This window comes from Anoplopoma fimbria, chromosome 8 (genome assembly GCF_027596085.1).
Source record: "Anoplopoma fimbria isolate UVic2021 breed Golden Eagle Sablefish chromosome 8, Afim_UVic_2022, whole genome shotgun sequence".
Lineage (NCBI taxonomy): Eukaryota > Metazoa > Chordata > Actinopteri > Perciformes > Anoplopomatidae > Anoplopoma > Anoplopoma fimbria.
In genome coordinates, this window is record NC_072456.1 from 20901703 (window position 1) to 20921194 (window position 19492).

Consider the following 19492-nt stretch of genomic DNA (forward strand, 5'->3'; position numbering starts at 1 on the left):
TCAAAGCTGGTATGTTGTTTTTTGGTTCAAGAACACTTCAGCCGACAGCAGGATGGATGTTTCTTTCTCAGGTACTTAAACCTCTGGTTGCCAGATTGTTTATTACACCAATAATCCATCTCCTTTTCTGCTTTAACAAGCCAAATAAGACAGTGGCGATACATACTCTTTTGTCCTGTGATTCATGGTGATTAGCAAATTAAGAAGTAGTAGGTTTTATCATTCAAGTAATAGTAATGTGGTTATACTCACAAAGTATAACCACATTACTTGCCCTAGCCCACTTCTTTAATGCAGGATTATTTCATAGAATATATCTGTGGCAAGAGCCCTAATCAGCTCATCATAGATTATATAGGCATCTGTTTAGGATGCTCTAATCACCCTTGAGTCTTGTTCAGTATAGGTTCATTTGGGAGTTTATATCATTTTTCAGGTGAAAGATTGGAGGTCAAGAGGTGTCAAGCAACAGCGGCTTCAATCCAGGTCCTGGGGTAAGAGAGGAAGGATATGAACTGTCACTTCTGGAAACACAGGCAGCCAGCAGACGCCTCTGCTCCTGCACCACACATTTCCTGTCTCTGGACACTCGTTATAGCAGTAAAGTGTTTGTTTGCTGCTATTGCATTGTCGTCGTCCCCCCCCCTTTCCTTTTTTTTCATCAGCACATCCTTTGACATCCTTTGAACTGTGAAAATCCAGTTCCAGTCTATAGATCGTTTTCTGGCACACTTTGTGCTACAACAATTAGGCATCACTCGGAATGAATCAACATGCACACTCATGAGGCTTGCCCTTTTCTTTGCTTTCATTTGGTGGAAAATATTTAAAAGGTTCAGATTAATATAAAACGAAACAGCAAGGATATCTTTGGCACTCCAAATCTCTCTCAGACACGCAGTCTTATCAGCTGACAAGATTTCACAGTTTCTAAAAGAATTTCCCTCTCAGCCGTCTCTCACATCAGTAAGTGCTATTATGCATTCCCCAGGAAATGTTTCACTTTCTCCTTGCTATTTATTTTGGCTTGTCTTACATGTGCGCTAATTTGCCAAGCTTTTAGACACATTAGTCAGTTATCAGCACTGCACACTTTTAGGTACTTATTTGGGTCCTTTACTTACAGTAAGTAAAAGCAGTAATACAGCTATGTAAAGTACTTGTTAATACATTACAAGTTAAAGTCCTGCATTGGGAATTGTACTTAAGTCAAAGGTATTATCATGTAAATGTTTTAAGAATCAAAAATAAAACTAGAATTGCCCCTTTCAATGTGCACGATTGTTGTAAAATATACATTGTTTAAGTATTATTAGTGATACAATATTGTGAACAGCAATTCAATAACTTGGCTGATTGAGCTGCAGCTATGTTTCATAAAAAATGCATCACATTTTGTAAGTTCAGCGTATGCTTTGGATTAAAATGGAAATCTTAAAAATAACACGTAACTATGGAAGTCATATGTAACTTATTTAGTGTAAAACATACATTATTTCCCTCTGAATTGCAGTGGAGTAAAAGTAAGGTAACATAAAATGGAAATACTTAATTATAGTTTAACTTTGTAGTTAAATGCAGTACTTGAGGAAATACTTTCCAATGATATACTAATGATGAAAGCACCAATATTAAAACAAAGGATTTTTTTCTGGCGTCGGAGTGAGAAAGAGAGAGGGAAAGTTTCCATGGACCCTGGTGGGATGGGACAAGAGTGGTGGGAGGTGGGAATTTCCCGTGAATAGCTCACTTTTGATGAGGGCTTCCAGGAAAAGTGGACCAGACCGTATAAAAGCATGCACCTCTGCTCATAAAATTCAGAATCGTCTCATCTTCAGACGTGCAAAGACTAAAGAAATACTAAGAGTCTTCTGTAGGTTATCACACATACCACTTAAAATGGTAAGTTTGGATTTAGCAATTTAAATACATTTCTCTTTAGTGCAAATTCCTTCATTGTTGTTTGTGGTCAGTGATACATTTATGGTATCAATTTATCTTCATTAATCTTTTTAACTTTTTGTTACAGGAGTTCTGCTTTGGATTACTTCAGACCCGCAGATCTAAGACCTCATGGATCAGCTTGACCTTTCTTTGCTCAAGTATGTAACTCGAATGTAAACGTCCCACTTGCAACTTTTCTTTTCTTCTTTGAAACAATGTTTTTAAGTCATCATTATTAATCTACCATCTAATTTTTGTCTCTGTCCTCCATCCTCAGTGCTGTGCATGTGGACTCGTGTAGAGTGCTGGTCCTACCACTACTCTAACACCACCATGAATTGGCTGGGAGCCCGAGCATGGTGCCAGAAGCACCACACAGACATGGTGGCCATCCAGAACCAGGAGGAGATCGTGCATCTCAACAGCTGGCTGCCCAGGAAACCCACTTACTACTGGATTGGAATACGCAAGGTTAACAATGTCTGGACCTGGGTAGGAACCAACAAGAGTCTGACAAAAGAAGCAACCAACTGGGCAAGGGGCGAACCAAACAATGGCAAAAGTAAAGAGGCTATGGGGAACACCGAGGATTGTGTGGAGATGTACATTAAAAGGGAATTGCAGACAGGCAAATGGAATGATGAGAGGTGCGGAAAGTTGAAGACCGCTCTTTGCTACGCAGGTGAGCAAAAGTGAACGATTCAAAAGCTTCTCATATAGCTGCCTTATTTTTGTTCATAACGAGGGAATCTATTGATTTGACTCTTTATAATTACTTATTGATGTTTTTTTTAATTTTTTTATGAAAAATATTTTATGCAAGTTATATGAAGGTTCTACTTCTTTCCCCAGCTGCCTGTAAGAACAACTTGTGCCTCTATGGAGAATGTGTAGAAACCATCAACAGCCATAAGTGTGCTTGCTTTGAGGGTTTTTACGGAGAGAAGTGTGAGCAAGGTAAGAAAGTACAATTATGTTGTTAAAGTTTGCATTAATTAAAGTCACTTATAGCCAGGACCTGATATCTAATTGTGTCTTGTTTTCTTTGTTTTAAAGTTGTCCAGTGTAACAGAGAGGAGGTGATCGTTCCAGATAAAGCAAGTGTCAATTGCGTTCATAAGTATGGAAACTTCTCTTACGACTCTGTGTGCCAGTATTCATGCGAGGAAGGATACCAGCTGAGTATGTCAAGACCCCTGAAGTGTAATGCCTCGAAACAGTGGACCGATCAGCCTCCTACATGTGAATGTGAGTTGAGTTGTATTGCAAAGCTTCTAAAAATAAGTAAAGTGATTTGATATTGACCAATATTATCATGATTTTCAGTCATCATATTCAGAACAACAGATTTGTGTTATTAAAATGATGGAGCCTGCTGTAATGTTATTTCAATTGTCCTGTTGTCCACAGTGGTCCAGTGTCAGGAGCTGTCAAGTCCAGCAAGAGGATCCATGAAGCGCTCCGATCCTCTGGGCCCCTCCAGCTACCGGTCCACCCGTGTGTTTTCCTGTGACGAAGGCTACGTACTCGCTGGTTCCCCTTCAAACACCCTCCAATGTGAAGCCTCAGGACTTTGGAATGCTTCACAACCGCTTTGTATCGGTACGTCCATCATTTTTATGTATTTTATCTCGTAGCACTCTGTAGTATCCATTATATCTATGCTATTTGTATCTCAGTCTGTTATTATGAAGAATAAGCTATAGGATGGCTTTTTTAAAAAGGAAACTGCTGACCTGTTCTGCTCCCCCTCTGTTTTGCAGCTGTCCAGTGCCCTTCTCTCCAGCAGCTGGACAACGGCGTTGTCAGCTGTGGGGACGATGCAGATGTGATGTTCAGCTATGGAAACACCTGCAGCTTCAGCTGTGACCACGGCTACCACCTGGTGGGACCAAGCGAGGTGACATGCACATCAGCAGCTGTGTGGAGTGAGAGGAAGCCTCACTGTGAAGGTAAGGGCGCGCCTAAAGTTGAATCCAACCATTCTAGAAGAGCTCTTTTTTCCGCGTTTTGTGCCTTTGTGGCAAACATACTTATTTTGTTCTATGTGTTAGCCATCACTTGCCAGAATCCAGAGGTAGAAGCTCACCTCATCACCCAGTGCAGCCAACCTTTGACTGAACTGCGGCCAAACTCCACCTGCAGCTTCAGCTGTGAAGCAGGCTTTGAAATGCATGGAGCGCACAGCACTCATTGTTCTGAGGACGGACAGTGGAGTAATGCCATACCTATCTGCAAAGGTATGGTAGCATATGTTCACATCAATCTGTGCTTACAACAATATCTGCTCACTGCATTCACAGTCTTTGTACTCAGATTCTGTGCTACGTCATGACATCTCATCATCTTTACTTTTTTCTTCTTAGCAATAGGATTGTAAAGCTTCTAAAAATAAATAAAGTGATTTGATATTTATATTTAAGTCATCATATTCAGAGCAACAGATTTGTGTTATTAAAATGATGGAGCCTGCTGTAATGTTATTTCGATGGTCGTGTCGTCCACAGTGGTCCAGTGTCAGGAGCTGTCAAGTCCAGCAAGAGGATCCATGAAGCGCTCCGATCCTCTGGGCCCCTCCAGCTACCGGTCCACCCGTGTGTTTTCCTGTGACGAAGGCTACGTACTCACTGGTTCCCCTTCAAACACCCTCCAATGTGAAGCCTCAGGACTTTGGAATGCTTCACAACCGCTTTGTATCGGTACGTCCATCATTTTTATGTTTTCCCTCTCGTAGCATTCTGTGGTATCCATTATATCTATGCTATTTGTATCTCAGTCTGTTATTATAAAGAATAAGCTATAGGATGGCTTTTTTAAAAAGGAAACTGCTGACCTGTTCTGCTCCCCCTCTGTTTTGCAGCTGTCCAGTGCCCTTCTCTCCAGCAGCTGGACAACGGCGTTGTCAGCTGTGGGGACGATGCAGATGTGATGTTCAGCTATGGAAACACCTGCAGCTTCAGCTGTGACCACGGCTACCACCTGGTGGGACCAAGCGAGGTGACATGCACATCAGCAGCTGTGTGGAGTGAGAGGAAGCCTCACTGTGAAGGTAAGGGCGCGCCTAAAGTTGAATCCAACCATTCTAGAAGAGCTCTTTTTTCCGCGTTTTGTGCCTTTGTGGCAAACATACTTATTTTGTTCTATGTGTTAGCCATCACTTGCCAGAATCCAGAGGTAGAAGCTCACCTCATCACCCAGTGCAGCCAACCTTTGACTGAACTGCGGCCAAACTCCACCTGCAGCTTCAGCTGTGAAGCAGGCTTTGAAATGCATGGAGCGCACAGCACTCATTGTTCTGAGGACGGACAGTGGAGTAATGCCATACCTATCTGCAAAGGTATGGTAGCATATGTTCACATCAATCTGTGCTTACAACAATATCTGCTCACTGCATTCACAGTCTTTGTACTCAGATTCTGTGCTACGTCATGACATCTCATCATCTTTACTTTTTTCTTCTTAGCAATAGGATGTCCTGCTCCTGAGATCCCAACAAGTGTCCAGATCAGTTGCAGCCCTTCTCCGTCTTCACCTGCTTCCACCGGGGCCCCTCATCCACTTGGTATGGTCTGCATTTTCAGCTGTGATGAAGGCCATGAGCTGCAGGGTTCACTCAGCATGGAGTGTGCAAATCCAGGCCGGTGGACCTCCACACCACCAAACTGCACAGGTACACGCATGTCCCCACTTTACCTGCATTATTAGTAATACCTACATTATTTGCATGCATGGGTTAGGGTTGCATCACTAAATCGAGATCTCCTTCATCAATACGTGATGGTTAACATCTAAATCTTTGCTGTCCTCTCCAACAGCAGTGAGATGCCCGTTGCTCGAGGCTCCTGAAAATGGTCATATCAACTGCTCAAACAGTGAGCCGGTGTTCACCTCGCAGTGTTCCTTCACATGCAATCAAGATTACATATTAGAGGGACATGAGCTGCTGACCTGTGATCCTCATGGCAATTGGACTACTGGACAGAAACCCACCTGCCAAGGTAAAACAGAAAAGGAACAAACGTTAGAAGATATTTTAACACAACACCAGAATAATATACATGTTTATAGATAAAAAGGTCAAATAATTAACATTTGATAATGTTTCAACAGCTCCCCCATCTCCGGTCACTGCCATTGCTTCTGGTGTGGCAACAGGGGGCGCTCTGTTGTCTGGTGCGTCTCTGGCTTTGTGGATCCTGAAACGACTGAAACAGAGAGCAACCAAGTTTGAGCTTAACAGGTAAGATAAGCCTTGACCCTGCTTAAATCATACTTTTTTTTTTTTTTAAAGAAACACATTTGTTGAATCATAGTACTCATCTTTTTCTTTTGTCTTTTTTTTACAGCAACTCTGACATAGAGGCCCCTCCACAAGTCTACAAAAACAGCATTGACAGCCTGATATAGAACACAGTCATATTCATCAGATACCTAAGTCCAACTGAATTTATCTCTAACAATAACTGTATGTGAAGTCGTAGTAATGTGAACAATATGAATACATTAAATTAATATTAAACTTTTAACAGGAAAACTCAATATGCGAGAGTTCCCTTATGGTTCAAGGAGAGGGTTTTTCAGACCATTGCATATGATCGTTGCATTATGTTTTGTTGGATTTTATGATTTGCTCTGTAATGTTGTCCAGACATGTATTGCACTGTATTTCCTCCCAAAGGGAGTTTTATAATGAACATATTGTTCTATAGCTTTACGAGTATGCTGGAAAGATGGCTCTATTCATGTTATCGTAAATATTACATAACGCCACGAATGCCATTTTGTGCAGGACTGTGAATCATTTTAGTATTTCAGTATTTATGTGCTATTTATTTAATCGATGGTTATTGCATTTGAAATGCTCATTCATATTTCTGTATGCCTAAAGCAGTGCTGATTTGTATTCATAATAAAACTTGAAACTTTCATTTCCTCTTGGTCTCTGCATCTTTCAGTATCATGATGAATATCTATACTGTCAGTTAAGAAAATAGAAATAAAGTAAATCATGTCACTCCGCTGATACACTGGTACTGAAGAAAGGTTCAGCCATCAACTCCTCATGCAACACAAACTTATTCTCACACTATTCTCTGACAGTAGGAACATTTATCCTGACATTGCAGGACTTCATTTGTTTTTTCAGAGGTCCAGGAAGAACCTTTTTCCAAATACTGTCGGTTTCTGTTCCCTCCATCATAAAGGTCAGGACAGAGACAAACAACAGTGAGAGGCTGCAGGAAGAGCTATATTGCGGGGGTAGTCTGTTTTTACAGATCATCACCATTGTTTGTTTCACCAGATTCTTCTATGTCAGCACTTCCGCAGAACCAGGAATAGATAGGATATCTGCAATCAGACTGAAGGCTGAAGACAGCATGGACATTCTGTAATTTTGTTGCCGTTAAAACATGAATTCACAATATGTCAGGATGCAGTGATGCTGTATCACTGAAAAAAAAGCTAAGCTTATTCTACTAACCATGGGAAGGATTTATTCCATGGTGCTATTATGTATGCCAGTGGTTCTCAAATGGGGGTACGTGTACCCCTGGGGGTACGTGAAGGCACTCCAGGGGGTACGTGAGATTTTTAAAAAATATATTTAAAATTAGCATCCATTCAAAAATCCTTTAAAAATTGTTATTTAATAAATATTCAATAAAATATAAGTGTAAGTTCATAAACTGAATTTAATGCAACAATGCAATCGTCAGTGTTGACAGTTTAATAAATCAGACGCTGATGGTGCTTAGTATTACATCTTTTTTTCAACCAAAAATGCTTTGCGCTGGTTAGGGGGTACTTGGCTAAAAAAGTATTTCACAGGGGGGGTACATGTCTGAAAAAAGGTTGAGAACCACTGATGTACGCAACAGATTTTTGTCAATATCTAAAAAGAGAAGATAATTTCAAAAAGTAAATTTGTTCTCTCAGTAAAGTTAATAAAGGAATACATTACCTAAACGAAACAATCAAGAACATGCAATTAATTGCAAAACACTGGCTAAATTATCTCTTTTCAAATAGTTTTTTTGCGAGAAATGATTTCTTTGTGTTGCCTCCAGTATTCAATGGTGACCCCTCTCTGTGCTTTTTTATTGTTTGTTTTCTCTTTCATCGAAAGATTTCTGCCCCTGATTTGCCTCACGTGTACAGGAAACAAAGGCCATTTCCCAAATGGTCTTTTCAGGTATAAAAGGTCATTAAGTCAGTCATTCATTCATCGCATGCATTCACTCCGGAAAGTAAACATCCAGGTATTATATGATAATGTTGGACTGAATAACCAAAAGAGATATAAAAGCCTGACATTGATCCCAATTTGCACCAAACTGCCATTCACTTACTGAACCGCTTTGGTATAAAGTGTTATATTTGATACGATTAGAAAAAAGCTATTTAACTTAAGTAGCAAGCTTAATAATTACATTTAGGAAATATATTGTTTATATTCTAAAATACCTGCTCTGGGTAAGTATGCTTATTCCGTTATTTTTTATGATGGTGTTCATCAATATTTTGGCTTCTGATTCTTTTTTCTTTGGTCAGACAACAGGTGTTTGTAGGTCACTAAATAAAAAATGATGTGGATGGTTATCCTCCTACTTGGTGAGTATTAGTTTTAGCATTAAGGGAAAATTGGATCATATGGTGAATTATCACTCTAGATTTGCTCTTGACTTTTTTTCCAAATGCACATTAGGTATCTTGGCCGAGACTACCTTGGGCTGGACATATCATTACTCAAACAATACTATGGACTGGACCCAGGCCCGACAGTGGTGCCAGACCACTTACACAGACATGGTGGTCATCCAAAACCAGGATGAGACCAACTATCTGGTCTCCTGGCTGCCAAAAAGATCCAGGAGTCCATATTATTGGATTGGAATCACGAAAAAGCACATAAATGAGGATTGGAGATGGATTGGGAATAACAGCACATGGATTGGTGAGCAGTCGTGGGCAGCAGGCGAGCCCAACAACAACCACATCACAGAGTTTTGCGTGGAGATGTACGTGAGAGAAGGAGAAAACAAAGGAAAGTGGAATGATGAGAAGTGCGCTGCTGCAAAATACCCTGTTTGTTATAAAGGTATGTAAATCGTATTGATTTTGGTGGTTGTTACAGTTTCAAAGATGTTAGAGGTTGTTTTAGCATTTTCACTTTTTCTTAACAGCCCAATGTAACACAACAACATGTGACAGAGGGAGATGCCAGGAGACCAGAGATAACACAACCTGCCTCTGTGAACCTGGCTTCAAGGGAGACAGGTGCCAAACAGGTGAGGAGTTAGCTCTCAGGAACAATGTCCTCAATTATTACAGTAGGTGATGTGTATTTAAAGAAGAGCTTCATATTATTTCAAGTTAATCTTAAAATATTCCTCACATTGCCCATTTTTACACTACAACAGTTTTTGGTTGCTGTTGTTCATGTCCATATGCTGTAAACTGCATAAAGGTGGTGAATTAAAGACCAAACATTCTTAATAATTTTTTTATCAATGCGTGCTAACTGTCCATAACATGTATCCGTAATGGAGTGCAGCAAGATTGAGTCCCAAAACCCGGAAATTAGTTAGTATTTTTTTCCGTTTCGTCTCAAAGTCAATGTTTTATTTTGAATCTGTGTTTTCAGATGCCTGAAATAAGGTGTTTGATTGACACAAATTTAAGAGATCTCTGGGAGCACTAGTCCACGTTAAGCTTTATTGTGCTGATGTGAAGTCATTCCACTGTGGTGTAGTTCATTTATAGCCCTAATGTCACCTTTTAAAGCTGACGATTGCATTTACTCTTAAAAAATCATAAAAGTGGTGTCCATTTGTGAAGATCATCTTGCTGAACAAAACCTTTCGGTATCATAAATGTTGGTTTGCCACAGACTTTATTTTCTCCAATAATCCATAATCCAATCAAAAAATCATATTTTTGTTGTTGTTGAGGGAACCAGTGCGATGTTAACTTTCAGGTTCACCGACAAAGTTACGTCATCCCTGCGGCACTCCATAGGTACAACCATGTTTAGCTACAATCGCTAAACTGTGTTTGGAGAATGGCTTTTCAGGTGAGGGGTTTAGCGAACTGCCCATCATCACCCAATTCTGCCATTCCTCTCATCTCTACAGAGTTTTATAGAAAATAGTGTCTTTCAGCTTATTGTTTTTATTTTCCATTCTGCAACGTTACTGTTTTGGTTCACTCTCACCACTCACTGCTGCCATTGTTTCAGCCAAAGCAGAAAGCTAAAAAAAACAAAAACACTGTACACTACTATCACCAGCCCTAAATAGAAAATGGACTTCACTCAGTTGTTTGTGGAGACCAAAAACAGAGCTAAAAAGAGAGTGAATAGATACATAGTTAGAATAGGTACATTTATCTGGTGGAAACAAACACGACTCAAAATGTTGCTCTGTATAAGCTGGATGAGTAAAATGCAACTGTTTGCTAACAAGTTCGCCATTTAAACCTAAATGGTGGCAATAACGTCAGTTTCGGGATCACAGTTTGATCCACTGCCTCTAAGTGGTCGAAAATCCGTTAATGCAGGTTTGATATCAACAGGAGTCAATTTATGTTGTCAATTCTTTCTTTCATCATAGTCAGGCACCGATACAACCTTAGAATGTCAGTCTGAGGTGCCCTTGTACAATAAGAAGCCTTTTAATTTACTGACAATTATTAAGCATTCGTGAAAACTACCACTGTACATTACATTACATTACATTACAGTCATTTAGCAGACGCTTTTATCCAAAGCGACTTACAATCAGTAGTATATTACATATCATTCACCCATTCACATACTGATGACAGGCTACCATGCAAGGTGCCACCATCAGACTCTAACTAACATTCATGCAACATCCAGTCCACACCGATGGCAAGCCTTCGGGAGCAACTTGGGGTTAAATGTCTTGCCCAAGGACACATCGACCGTGTGGACCGTACTACTGTAGTAGTTCACAGACTGAGCTTCTTCATAAAGTTAAATATCATTTTGGACAAAATATGTCATCATAAGCCTCACATCTGTTTCCACTGTTTCCTGAGACCAGTCTTTAAGTACTGATCAAAATACTTGCATCAGCATGTATGTGCTATAAATCTTTATTGTTATGACAGTAGAACTTTAGCTAACGTAAAAGTTACATAACTGTATCCCTGGAAAACTTTAACCTTTTGTGCCCACAGCTGTGGAATGCCCCCCTCTGACTCAGCCTGATAACGGATACCTTACCTGTTCGGAGGAAAAGCTGACATTCAACTCAACCTGCCAATTTAAATGCAACCCAGGCTTCCTGATAAAAGGCTTGCAGGATGTTACCTGCGGGGTCACCGGGGTCTGGAGCGGCCCGAGACCTTCATGTACAAGTAATTGTTTGAAGTCATGAGAACCATTGTGATGGTTTTGTGTTTCTGTGAAGTAATATGATGTTTAAAAAAGGATACAAAAAGACTTTCTTGTCTTCTCAGGCTATAAACAGGCTCTGTTGGCTGTAGTTGGGTGTGGAGCTCTTTCAGCCTTCTGCTGCATCTGTTTTTGCTGGATGAAGCACAGAAAAAGTTAGTGTTTCTCAATCACACATCATAATAATGGAGATGCAGGATGTTGCAACAGAGCTCCATATTGATCTGTTTGTCCGTTTATTTCTCACAGGAAAGAAACTTGCCCAAGTGAGGTCAGTGTTGAAATGTACTTGTCCAAAGCCGCTCCACCCATTTACACACATTCAATATTTGAAATGTTGATACACTCAATTGTTACAGTTTACAGCTTTTGTTACCATATAAAATATTTTATGTAAACTGTGATTTAGTTCAGTAAATCATTTAGTAAGTGTCTCTTTAATGTCAATCTGCTCGTCTCATCACAGGCATCCTGAGGAAGCGACAAGTCCATCCACTGAGGCACAGGGATGACGGACAACTAAAACCTAATTTATGTCTTATCAAAATATATCTATAATAAACCAAATGCATTTACTCATATTCGTTTTAGTGCATGGTTATTAAATAAACCTAAACAGCCTGAACAACTGCTGCACAGGCTGTATGCTAGGATAATCAGTTAGCTAAGCGTTTTGTCTAATATACTAGCTTCATTTGGATATACTGCATGGATATAAAGTATGTGTATGTGATGGTTCATTATCAAATCATGCATATGTCAAATTATTTAACAACATTAGAGGTGAATTTCTGTGGTGTTACTGTTAACCATAAGTCTAATTAAATAAAAATGTATCTTAAAAAGTAGTGTGTGTCTGTATGTGTGTGGTGCATGTGTGTCTTGGACTGTGTGTGTGTTTGTGTTCCCAGAGAGTTATGGGTGGTAGAATGGTGTCCTTCCTGAAAAGAAGTAACGTAAAAAGTGATATTACAAAATTGGTCATTGACTCATCTCCTGCAGGACAACCAATACCACTTTGCCAACGATTGTCAGCAAATGCAACGGCACGATTGAGTGACTTAAGGCATCTCAAATGGTAAGTCCTGTGAAATATAAAAAAGTGTTTCACACTATTATGTGGTAATGAAGAACATTTTTTTCATTTAATTTAATTTCAGATGTTTCAAGAATCAGTTGATACAGGAAAAAACCTGCATCAAATGTTGCTGATAGTTGCATTCAGTGTATTTGTCCAAGGTAGGTCTGCATAATTTTACGGGCATCAAACTTTTTCATACCTCTCTTTTCCTACTTTTACTGGTTCAATTTTGTCTCAACATATGTTAACCTAATCTTAGACCTGAGCAGTGGAGGAGGAGCACAGGCATGGACCTACAACTCCAGCATCCGTCCATACCGTAAATGGCCTGATGCCCGCAAGTGGTGCCGTCAGCACTTCACAGATATGGTGCCCATCCGGAACCAGGAGGAGAATGACTTCATCAACAATCTGCTGCCGTATAACCAAAGATATTACTGGATAGGCATAGGCAAAAAGGGTGAAGAGTGGGTCTGGGAAGAAACGCATGAGGAGGTCCCCAAAGATGCTCAGAATTGGGCGTCAGACGAGCCAGATAACATACCAGCTCAGGACTGTGTGGAGATTTACATTAAGAGGGACAAAGACACGGCCAAGTGGAACAATGAGAGCTGTCACAAGAAGAAGGGAACCATCTGCTACACTGGTAAAACACCCCTTATTTTATTCAACAGACACATTTACTGACTCCTGTAGACTTATTATAGTATGTGAGATCACCCTCTGTATGTATGTATGTATGTAGCCTCTTGTACAAAGGACTCCTGCAGTGCCAATGCAGACTGTGAGGAGACCATTGGAAACTATACCTGCCGGTGCCATCCTGGTTTCCAGGGGTCACGATGTGAAGAGGGTGAGCAAACATTTTGTCCTTATGTATTTAAAGGGAGACACTTAAAATCCACACTTCAGTAGCACTAACATTCACCAAACTTTCGAGTTTCATTCCTATTTATAGTCTGAATGTTTTTACAGAGGGGTTTTAATTATATATATACGTATATTATTCATAGCCTAATTTATATTATTGTATCTAATTCTAATTCTGTTCTGGAAATGTATGCAGATTAGTACAAATTTCAAAAGATAATGCCTCATATGCATATACAAAAAATAGATGTCTTAATGTAAGTAATCAACTGTTTCATGGGGATATCTAGTAGTTATGTTTTTTATCCTTTTCACCTGGGGTGTCTCCCCTTAAACCAACCATGACCTCTTTCTGTAAGTTAAATGAATACTAAACATACGAAGGTATATAATATTTGTATGTTTCCTTTTTTGATCCTTAGCAATTGCATGCAAACCCTTGCTGGATCCAGAACGAGGTTCTCCCTACTGTTTCCATCCCCATGGGTCCAATCGTTTCAACTCTTCCTGCCATTTCCACTGTGAACTTGGCTTTCAGTTGGTCGGCATGCCCCAACTGCAATGCCAAGCCAGCGGACGTTGGAACTACCCTGTCCCTCTGTGTCAGCGTATGTCAACTGGATATCAAAAATGCCAAACTAATTGTTTTATCAGATGTCAAAGTTACAAAGAAAATGTTTCTCACTGCCTTTCTTAGTTGAACAGTGTCCAGTTCTGAACCACACCAACATCGATGCAGGTAGTATGAACTGCAGCCACCCCATCGCGCCTTACAGCTACAACTCCACCTGTGAGGTCAGGTGTGATGAAGGCTACGAGCACAGTGGGTCGAACCAGATACGTTGTGACCACAACGGCCAGTGGACAGCCAGTGTCCCCGCATGTACAAGTAAAGTGATTGTCATAACCTTTGAATGTAAAATTAAACCCAATCATGTACGATAGGATAGGATAGGATAGGATAGGATAGGATAGGATAGGATAGGATAGGATAGGATAGGATAGGATACGATAGGATACAATAGGATACGATACAGCACAATACCATACGATGAGATAGGATACGAGTACTTAAATGCTGCAACCATGACATGACACATGACATGTCTTTTAGACTCAGTAAGTTGGTAGTAGCAGTAATTTAGTGTAAGTAATGGCTATTTTCTATATGAATATTTTTTGTGAATTTCTCTACAGCCGACACTTTTCATGTAACTACCTTTTTTGAATTACTTGACCCCTGTTAATAGATTGACTGCTTTTTCTAATACTTAGCTGGCCTCAATGTGTAGTCACATCCTGTCCAGACTGCACAGCAGATCGAGTTCAGGTCACACCTGTCATCACTTTACTTCACACTCATTGGTCTACATTCTGGGAAACAAACTAATGTGCTTAGGCGTTTACAGTTTCCCGTAAATTATGTCAGCATGGTTATTCAAATCTCCCACCCCATGCTCACGGTATGTTTATAAAAGTGGAGTCATAATACACAGTTGCTCAAACTGACGTATCTCATAGGAACATTGACTTCCATTCAGTGGACTAAGTGTGATATATATCTATATCCCACCACAGTTACAAAGTGCTCCCCCATTTTCTTTCCTGTCACGGGAAACGTGACATGTGTGGACGCTCTGGAGCCTTTCTCCTTTGGCTCACGGTGTAACTTCACCTGCCAGGAAGGCCACTACCTGACCAGAGAGGACACATTCACCTGTCTGGCCTCGGGACAATGGAGCAACCCTACACCTACATGCGCAGGTGGGTCACAGAAATGATGTCAGGGCTCCCTGAAAGCAACACAAGCCTTCTGAAAACAGACAACTGCTCCGATGGGTAATAGCTTTTCTTCTTCTTCTCCAGTGGTACAGTGCAGCAGTTTAAAGACTCCGCCCCATGCCTCCATGCAATGCCAGGACCCTTTAGGAGTGTACAGCTATGGCTCAATATGCACTGTGCAATGTGAAAAAGGATTTGATCTGATTGGTACAAATGTGACGAAATGTTCTTCACAGGGCAACTGGAGTCATGCACTTCCTGTTTGTCAAGGTATGACCACAGATGACTAAGTCTGTTCTCATTGCTCCTTTAAGTAATCTGCCTGTTCCTTTTTTTAAACTATCTGTGTCTAAAAGTCTCTCCCTGTCTCTGTATTTCTTCAAGTTAAGAGGTGTAACCCAATAAATCCTCCTCATGGCTCCCTATCCTGTTCTGACCCAAATGGTTCCTTCAGTTTTGGTTCTCTGTGCACCACAACTTGTGACGTGGGATTTCTACTGAATGGGACAGCCAGCACTGAGTGCACCTCCCAAGGCTTGTGGAGCACAGACATACCGCATTGCTTGGGTAAAAGAGTTAAACAAATAAATAAAATGTCTGTATCATGATCTGTAATGTTGTTTTGGTCACTCCTTTCTCTTTGTTTCCTTTCCAGCTAAGAGCTGTCCGACCCTGAGCTCTCCCTCTCATGGCTCCTTAGTCTGCTCTGATCCTCATGGAGAGTTCAGTTTTGGTTCTCGGTGTACGTCAGCTTGTGAGGAGGGTTTTCTCATGAATGGGACGGCTGACACTGAGTGTACCTCTCTGGGCACATGGAGCGCAGACATCCCACATTGCTTGGGTAAAGAGTATGATTATTTATTGATTGTAATCCATAGAAGAGCTGTGAATTTAATGATTTAGATGTTTTTGACTGTAATTCTGTACCAAGTAAGGCTCTTTCTCTCTCCCTCTCTCTGTTCCACTACAGCTAAAATATGTCCCACCCTGAGCTCTCCCTCTCATGGCTCCTTAGTCTGCTCTGATCCTCATGGAGAGTTCAGTTTTGGTTCTCAGTGCACGTCAGCATGTGAGGAGGGTTTTCTCCTGAATGGGACGGCTGATACAGAGTGTACCTCTCTGGGCACATGGAGCGCAGACATCCCTCGCTGCTTGGGTAAAAAAATTACTAAAAAAGACAGTATTCATCTCTATTATTATCTGTTTTTCACAAACAACAGTGAAAGACAGTATTCATCTCTATTATTATCTGTTTTTCACAAACAACAGTGAAACTCTTAATGTAATGGTTTAGATGGCTTGACTGCATGTCTTTACCATGTAAAACTCTTAAATATATTTGGTTCTCCCCCTTTCTGTTCCCCTGCAGCAAAAATATGTCCGACCCTGAGCTCTCCCTCTCATGGCTCCTTAGTCTGCTCTGATCCTCATGGAGAGTTCAGTTTTGGTTCTCGGTGCACGTCAGCTTGTGAGGAGGGTTTTCTCCTGAATGGGACGGCTGACACAGAGTGTACCTCTCTGGGCACATGGAGCACAGACATCCCACATTGCTTGGGTAATGAGTATGATTATTTATTGATTGTAATCCATAGAAGAGCTGTGAATTTAATGATTTAGATGTTTTTAACTGTAATTCTGTACCAAGTTAAGCTCTTGCTCTCTCCCTCTCTCTGTTCCCCTACAGCTAAAATATGTCCGACCCTGAGCTCTCCCTCTCATGGCTCATTAGTCTGCTCTGATCCTCATGGAGAGTTCAGTTTTGGTTCTCGGTGCATGTCAACCTGTGAGGAGGGTTTTCTCCTGAATGGGACAGCTGATACAGAGTGTACCTCTCTGGGCACATGGAGTGCAGACATCCCTAGTTGCTTGGGTAAAAAAAACAACAGCAGAAAGAGAGCATAAATCTCTGTTATTATTTGTTTTTCACAAACATAAGAAAGGCACAGCTGACAAAGAGTACACCTCTTTGGGCATGTGGAGCAGAGAAACACCCCACTGTCTGGGTAATAAATCATAATATAATATCAGAGATGCACTTGGCATATATTCCCTCCTGCTGTGTGCAAATTACTGTACACTAGTGATTTGGAATGCGGGTTTACATCTGTCCATATATTAATTACACCACAACACACCAGCTGTGTCATTAACTTGTCACATCCTGAATCAATAAATAGGTTTTGAAGGGAATACCTAGAAGATAAGCATAATTTTGTCTGAAGCTAAAGGTGATATTTTCGGTTATCTACAGCACATCCATGCCCTCTACTGGCCAAGGCTCCACAACATGGAAGGATGAATTGCAGCCAGCCATACTCCCCTTTCAGCTATGGGTCACACTGTGACTTTGAATGTAATGAGGGCTTCTGGCAGAAAGGAACACCAACTATGACATGCAACAGCTCAGGTTACTGGAGTCAAGATCTACCCACATGCCAACGTGAGTGATCACAATGCCTTAAAACTTCCTTTTGTCATGCTGGTTTTCAAAGGACTGATCCAATGTCAGTAATTAAAATGTCTGTTCTTTCCACATCTCAGCTGTACAGTGTGAGGCTATCCAGGTCTCTTTATCCCTGTCTATGAACTGCTCCCATCTTCTGGGGAACTTCAGCTTCAGCTCTCAGTGTCTTTTCACCTGTGAAGAGGATTTCTTCCTGAATGGCACAGAGGTGCTGTTTTGCTCCTCCACTGGGTTTTGGAATGACAGCCTGCCTAACTGCATAGGTAAATAGATTTTTGTCAGCATGATCCCATGAATACATGACAATGCTAACCTCGCTGATATTAAGCAATGTGATATATCTAAATAATATAAAATAAAAACTACAGCTGAGGCTGATGGGAATGTCATTAGTGTTGTATGAATTTGATTTTAAACCAAAGCATTTGACATTTGACTGAATGTGTGTAACACATTTTATGGCAATCCATTCAATAGTTGTTATGACAATTTACTAAAAAACGCAAATATCAACCTCATGGTGGCGCTGGAGGAAAAGTCCGGGGGATCACCGTAGTCATAAGAATCATCATGTACAGTAGATGATGAAATATTTCAGTGGATGAGTGAAAGATTTGACCTGCTAGGGGGCGCTACAGGGAAAGTCACCAAGATCATTAGAATTCATCCTCTGGTAACCATGAATTTCTGTGCAAACTTTCATGGTAATCCATCTAGTAGTTCTTTAGATATTGTAGTCTGGACCAAAGAGGTCGAATTGTAATGGATTATCTGTGGATCAAGGAAGATGCAGTGAAGATATAACAAAAAAAGTAATAAAAACCTTGTATTGACTCTGATCTTTATGTTTAAGGTATGCCAATGGGGACTTCCATGCTGCTGTTAAGGGTTGTAGTAGCACCCTCCATTGTCCTGCCACTTATCCTGATAGGACTGGCTTTGTTGATTATAATGAGATTTAAGAAAAGAGGTGAGACCGACTGTAGTGCTGCTGTGAAGTTTCTTACATATACATTCATCATGGTGTAGCATTCACAGTATATCCTAATCCTTGTTTCTGTTTCTGTTTTGTTTTTGCAGGAAAAGCAATCGTATCTTATGCACCAACATGGGGAGACAGAGAGAATCCAGCATTTGATTTTGAGTCTTGATTTTTCCAGCAAATCATTTCCAATACTACAGTATTGTGCTTTCTATTACCAGATGAAGCCTGTTAGTTATTGTATGATACTCGTACCAAAAGATTACAGAAGGATTAGACCTTAACCTTACATGAGATTTCAATTTGCAATCAGAAAATCCTTAAAATGTAGATAAAGGCATAAAGTAAAGTATGTATATGTATATTGCTTGATTGTAAATAAACTATCAACAATCACTGAATCAGAACTATTTTATTTTATTTTATTATCCTAACTTATTATTTTTTATCTTAAATTATTCTCTTTATTTTAACATGTTTTATTATCTAATTTTAATTTATTTTATTAGCTGACCCAATACCGTACATAAAGCATGTGATCAGGGTTGACATTCTTTGTCTGTGTCCAGTGACATGTGGTACAGTCTTGGGGTGACCCTGTGTTGCCGTTGCCCTCCCTTGCCACTCAGTGTACCCACATTTGACCTCCTCAATAGGAACCAATACTGTGTGGTCAATTGGGGAAGTGGCAGAAAACCTCTGAGATTACCAAACTGCCACAATGTGTCAGTTTAGCACATTTAGTGGCCAGAAAGCTCCTGTCACTGAGTAGTGAAGAGGTGATCTATTACCAGCCTCAGTGCAATGTGTCACACTGGGCACTGGTCCCACATTTCGGGGGAATTCACTAACCCCACATTAACTACAGTATTTTGAATTTATTTGCCTGAAGTGAGACTCAAATAGTATTGAAAACATGTTTCATATTAGGGCTGATATACATTTTTT

General features: G+C 40.4%; 3 protein-coding genes across 7 annotated transcripts; all 3 read left to right on the forward strand.

The window, feature by feature from the left end:
• Positions 1–1821: 1821 nt before the first annotated feature.
• Positions 1822–6872, forward strand: sele (selectin E). The gene is made up of 15 exons (XM_054602614.1): positions 1822–1902; positions 2030–2102; positions 2222–2626; positions 2797–2901; positions 3001–3192; positions 3355–3546; positions 3708–3896; positions 3999–4184; positions 4452–4643; positions 4805–4993; positions 5096–5281; positions 5408–5614; positions 5760–5942; positions 6055–6184; positions 6291–6872. The coding sequence occupies exons 1-15, from the start codon at positions 1900–1902 to the stop codon at positions 6349–6351; spliced, it is 2493 nt and encodes an 830-aa protein (XP_054458589.1). The 5' UTR covers positions 1822–1899; the 3' UTR covers positions 6352–6872.
• A 1469-nt stretch (positions 6873–8341) lies between these two features.
• On the forward strand, positions 8342–12071 carry LOC129095081 (E-selectin-like). Its single transcript, XM_054603451.1, has 8 exons — positions 8342–8418; positions 8497–8556; positions 8651–9043; positions 9129–9233; positions 11149–11328; positions 11431–11520; positions 11615–11636; positions 11832–12071. The coding sequence occupies exons 2-8, from the start codon at positions 8529–8531 to the stop codon at positions 11875–11877; spliced, it is 864 nt and encodes a 287-aa protein (XP_054459426.1). The 5' UTR covers positions 8342–8418; positions 8497–8528; the 3' UTR covers positions 11878–12071.
• Positions 12072–12330: 259 nt separating this feature from the next.
• On the forward strand, positions 12331–18943 carry selp (selectin P). Of its 5 annotated transcripts, XM_054602481.1 has the most exons (17): positions 12335–12443; positions 12526–12604; positions 12706–13092; positions 13192–13299; positions 13739–13924; positions 14014–14205; positions 14895–15080; positions 15183–15368; positions 15483–15665; positions 15754–15939; positions 16069–16254; positions 16468–16653; positions 16783–16968; positions 17350–17538; positions 17640–17825; positions 18416–18532; positions 18643–18943. In XM_054602481.1, the coding sequence occupies exons 1-17, from the start codon at positions 12441–12443 to the stop codon at positions 18711–18713; spliced, it is 2817 nt and encodes a 938-aa protein (XP_054458456.1). In that variant the 5' UTR covers positions 12335–12440; the 3' UTR covers positions 18714–18943. The 5 variants fall into 5 exon arrangements, with proteins under 5 accessions (XP_054458459.1, XP_054458460.1, XP_054458458.1 ...); XM_054602483.1 differs by lacking the exon at positions 16069–16254 and having other exon boundaries at positions 12333–12443; positions 18643–18934; XM_054602482.1 differs by lacking the exon at positions 16783–16968 and having other exon boundaries at positions 12334–12443; positions 18643–18934.
• Positions 18944–19492: the final 549 nt, after the last annotated feature.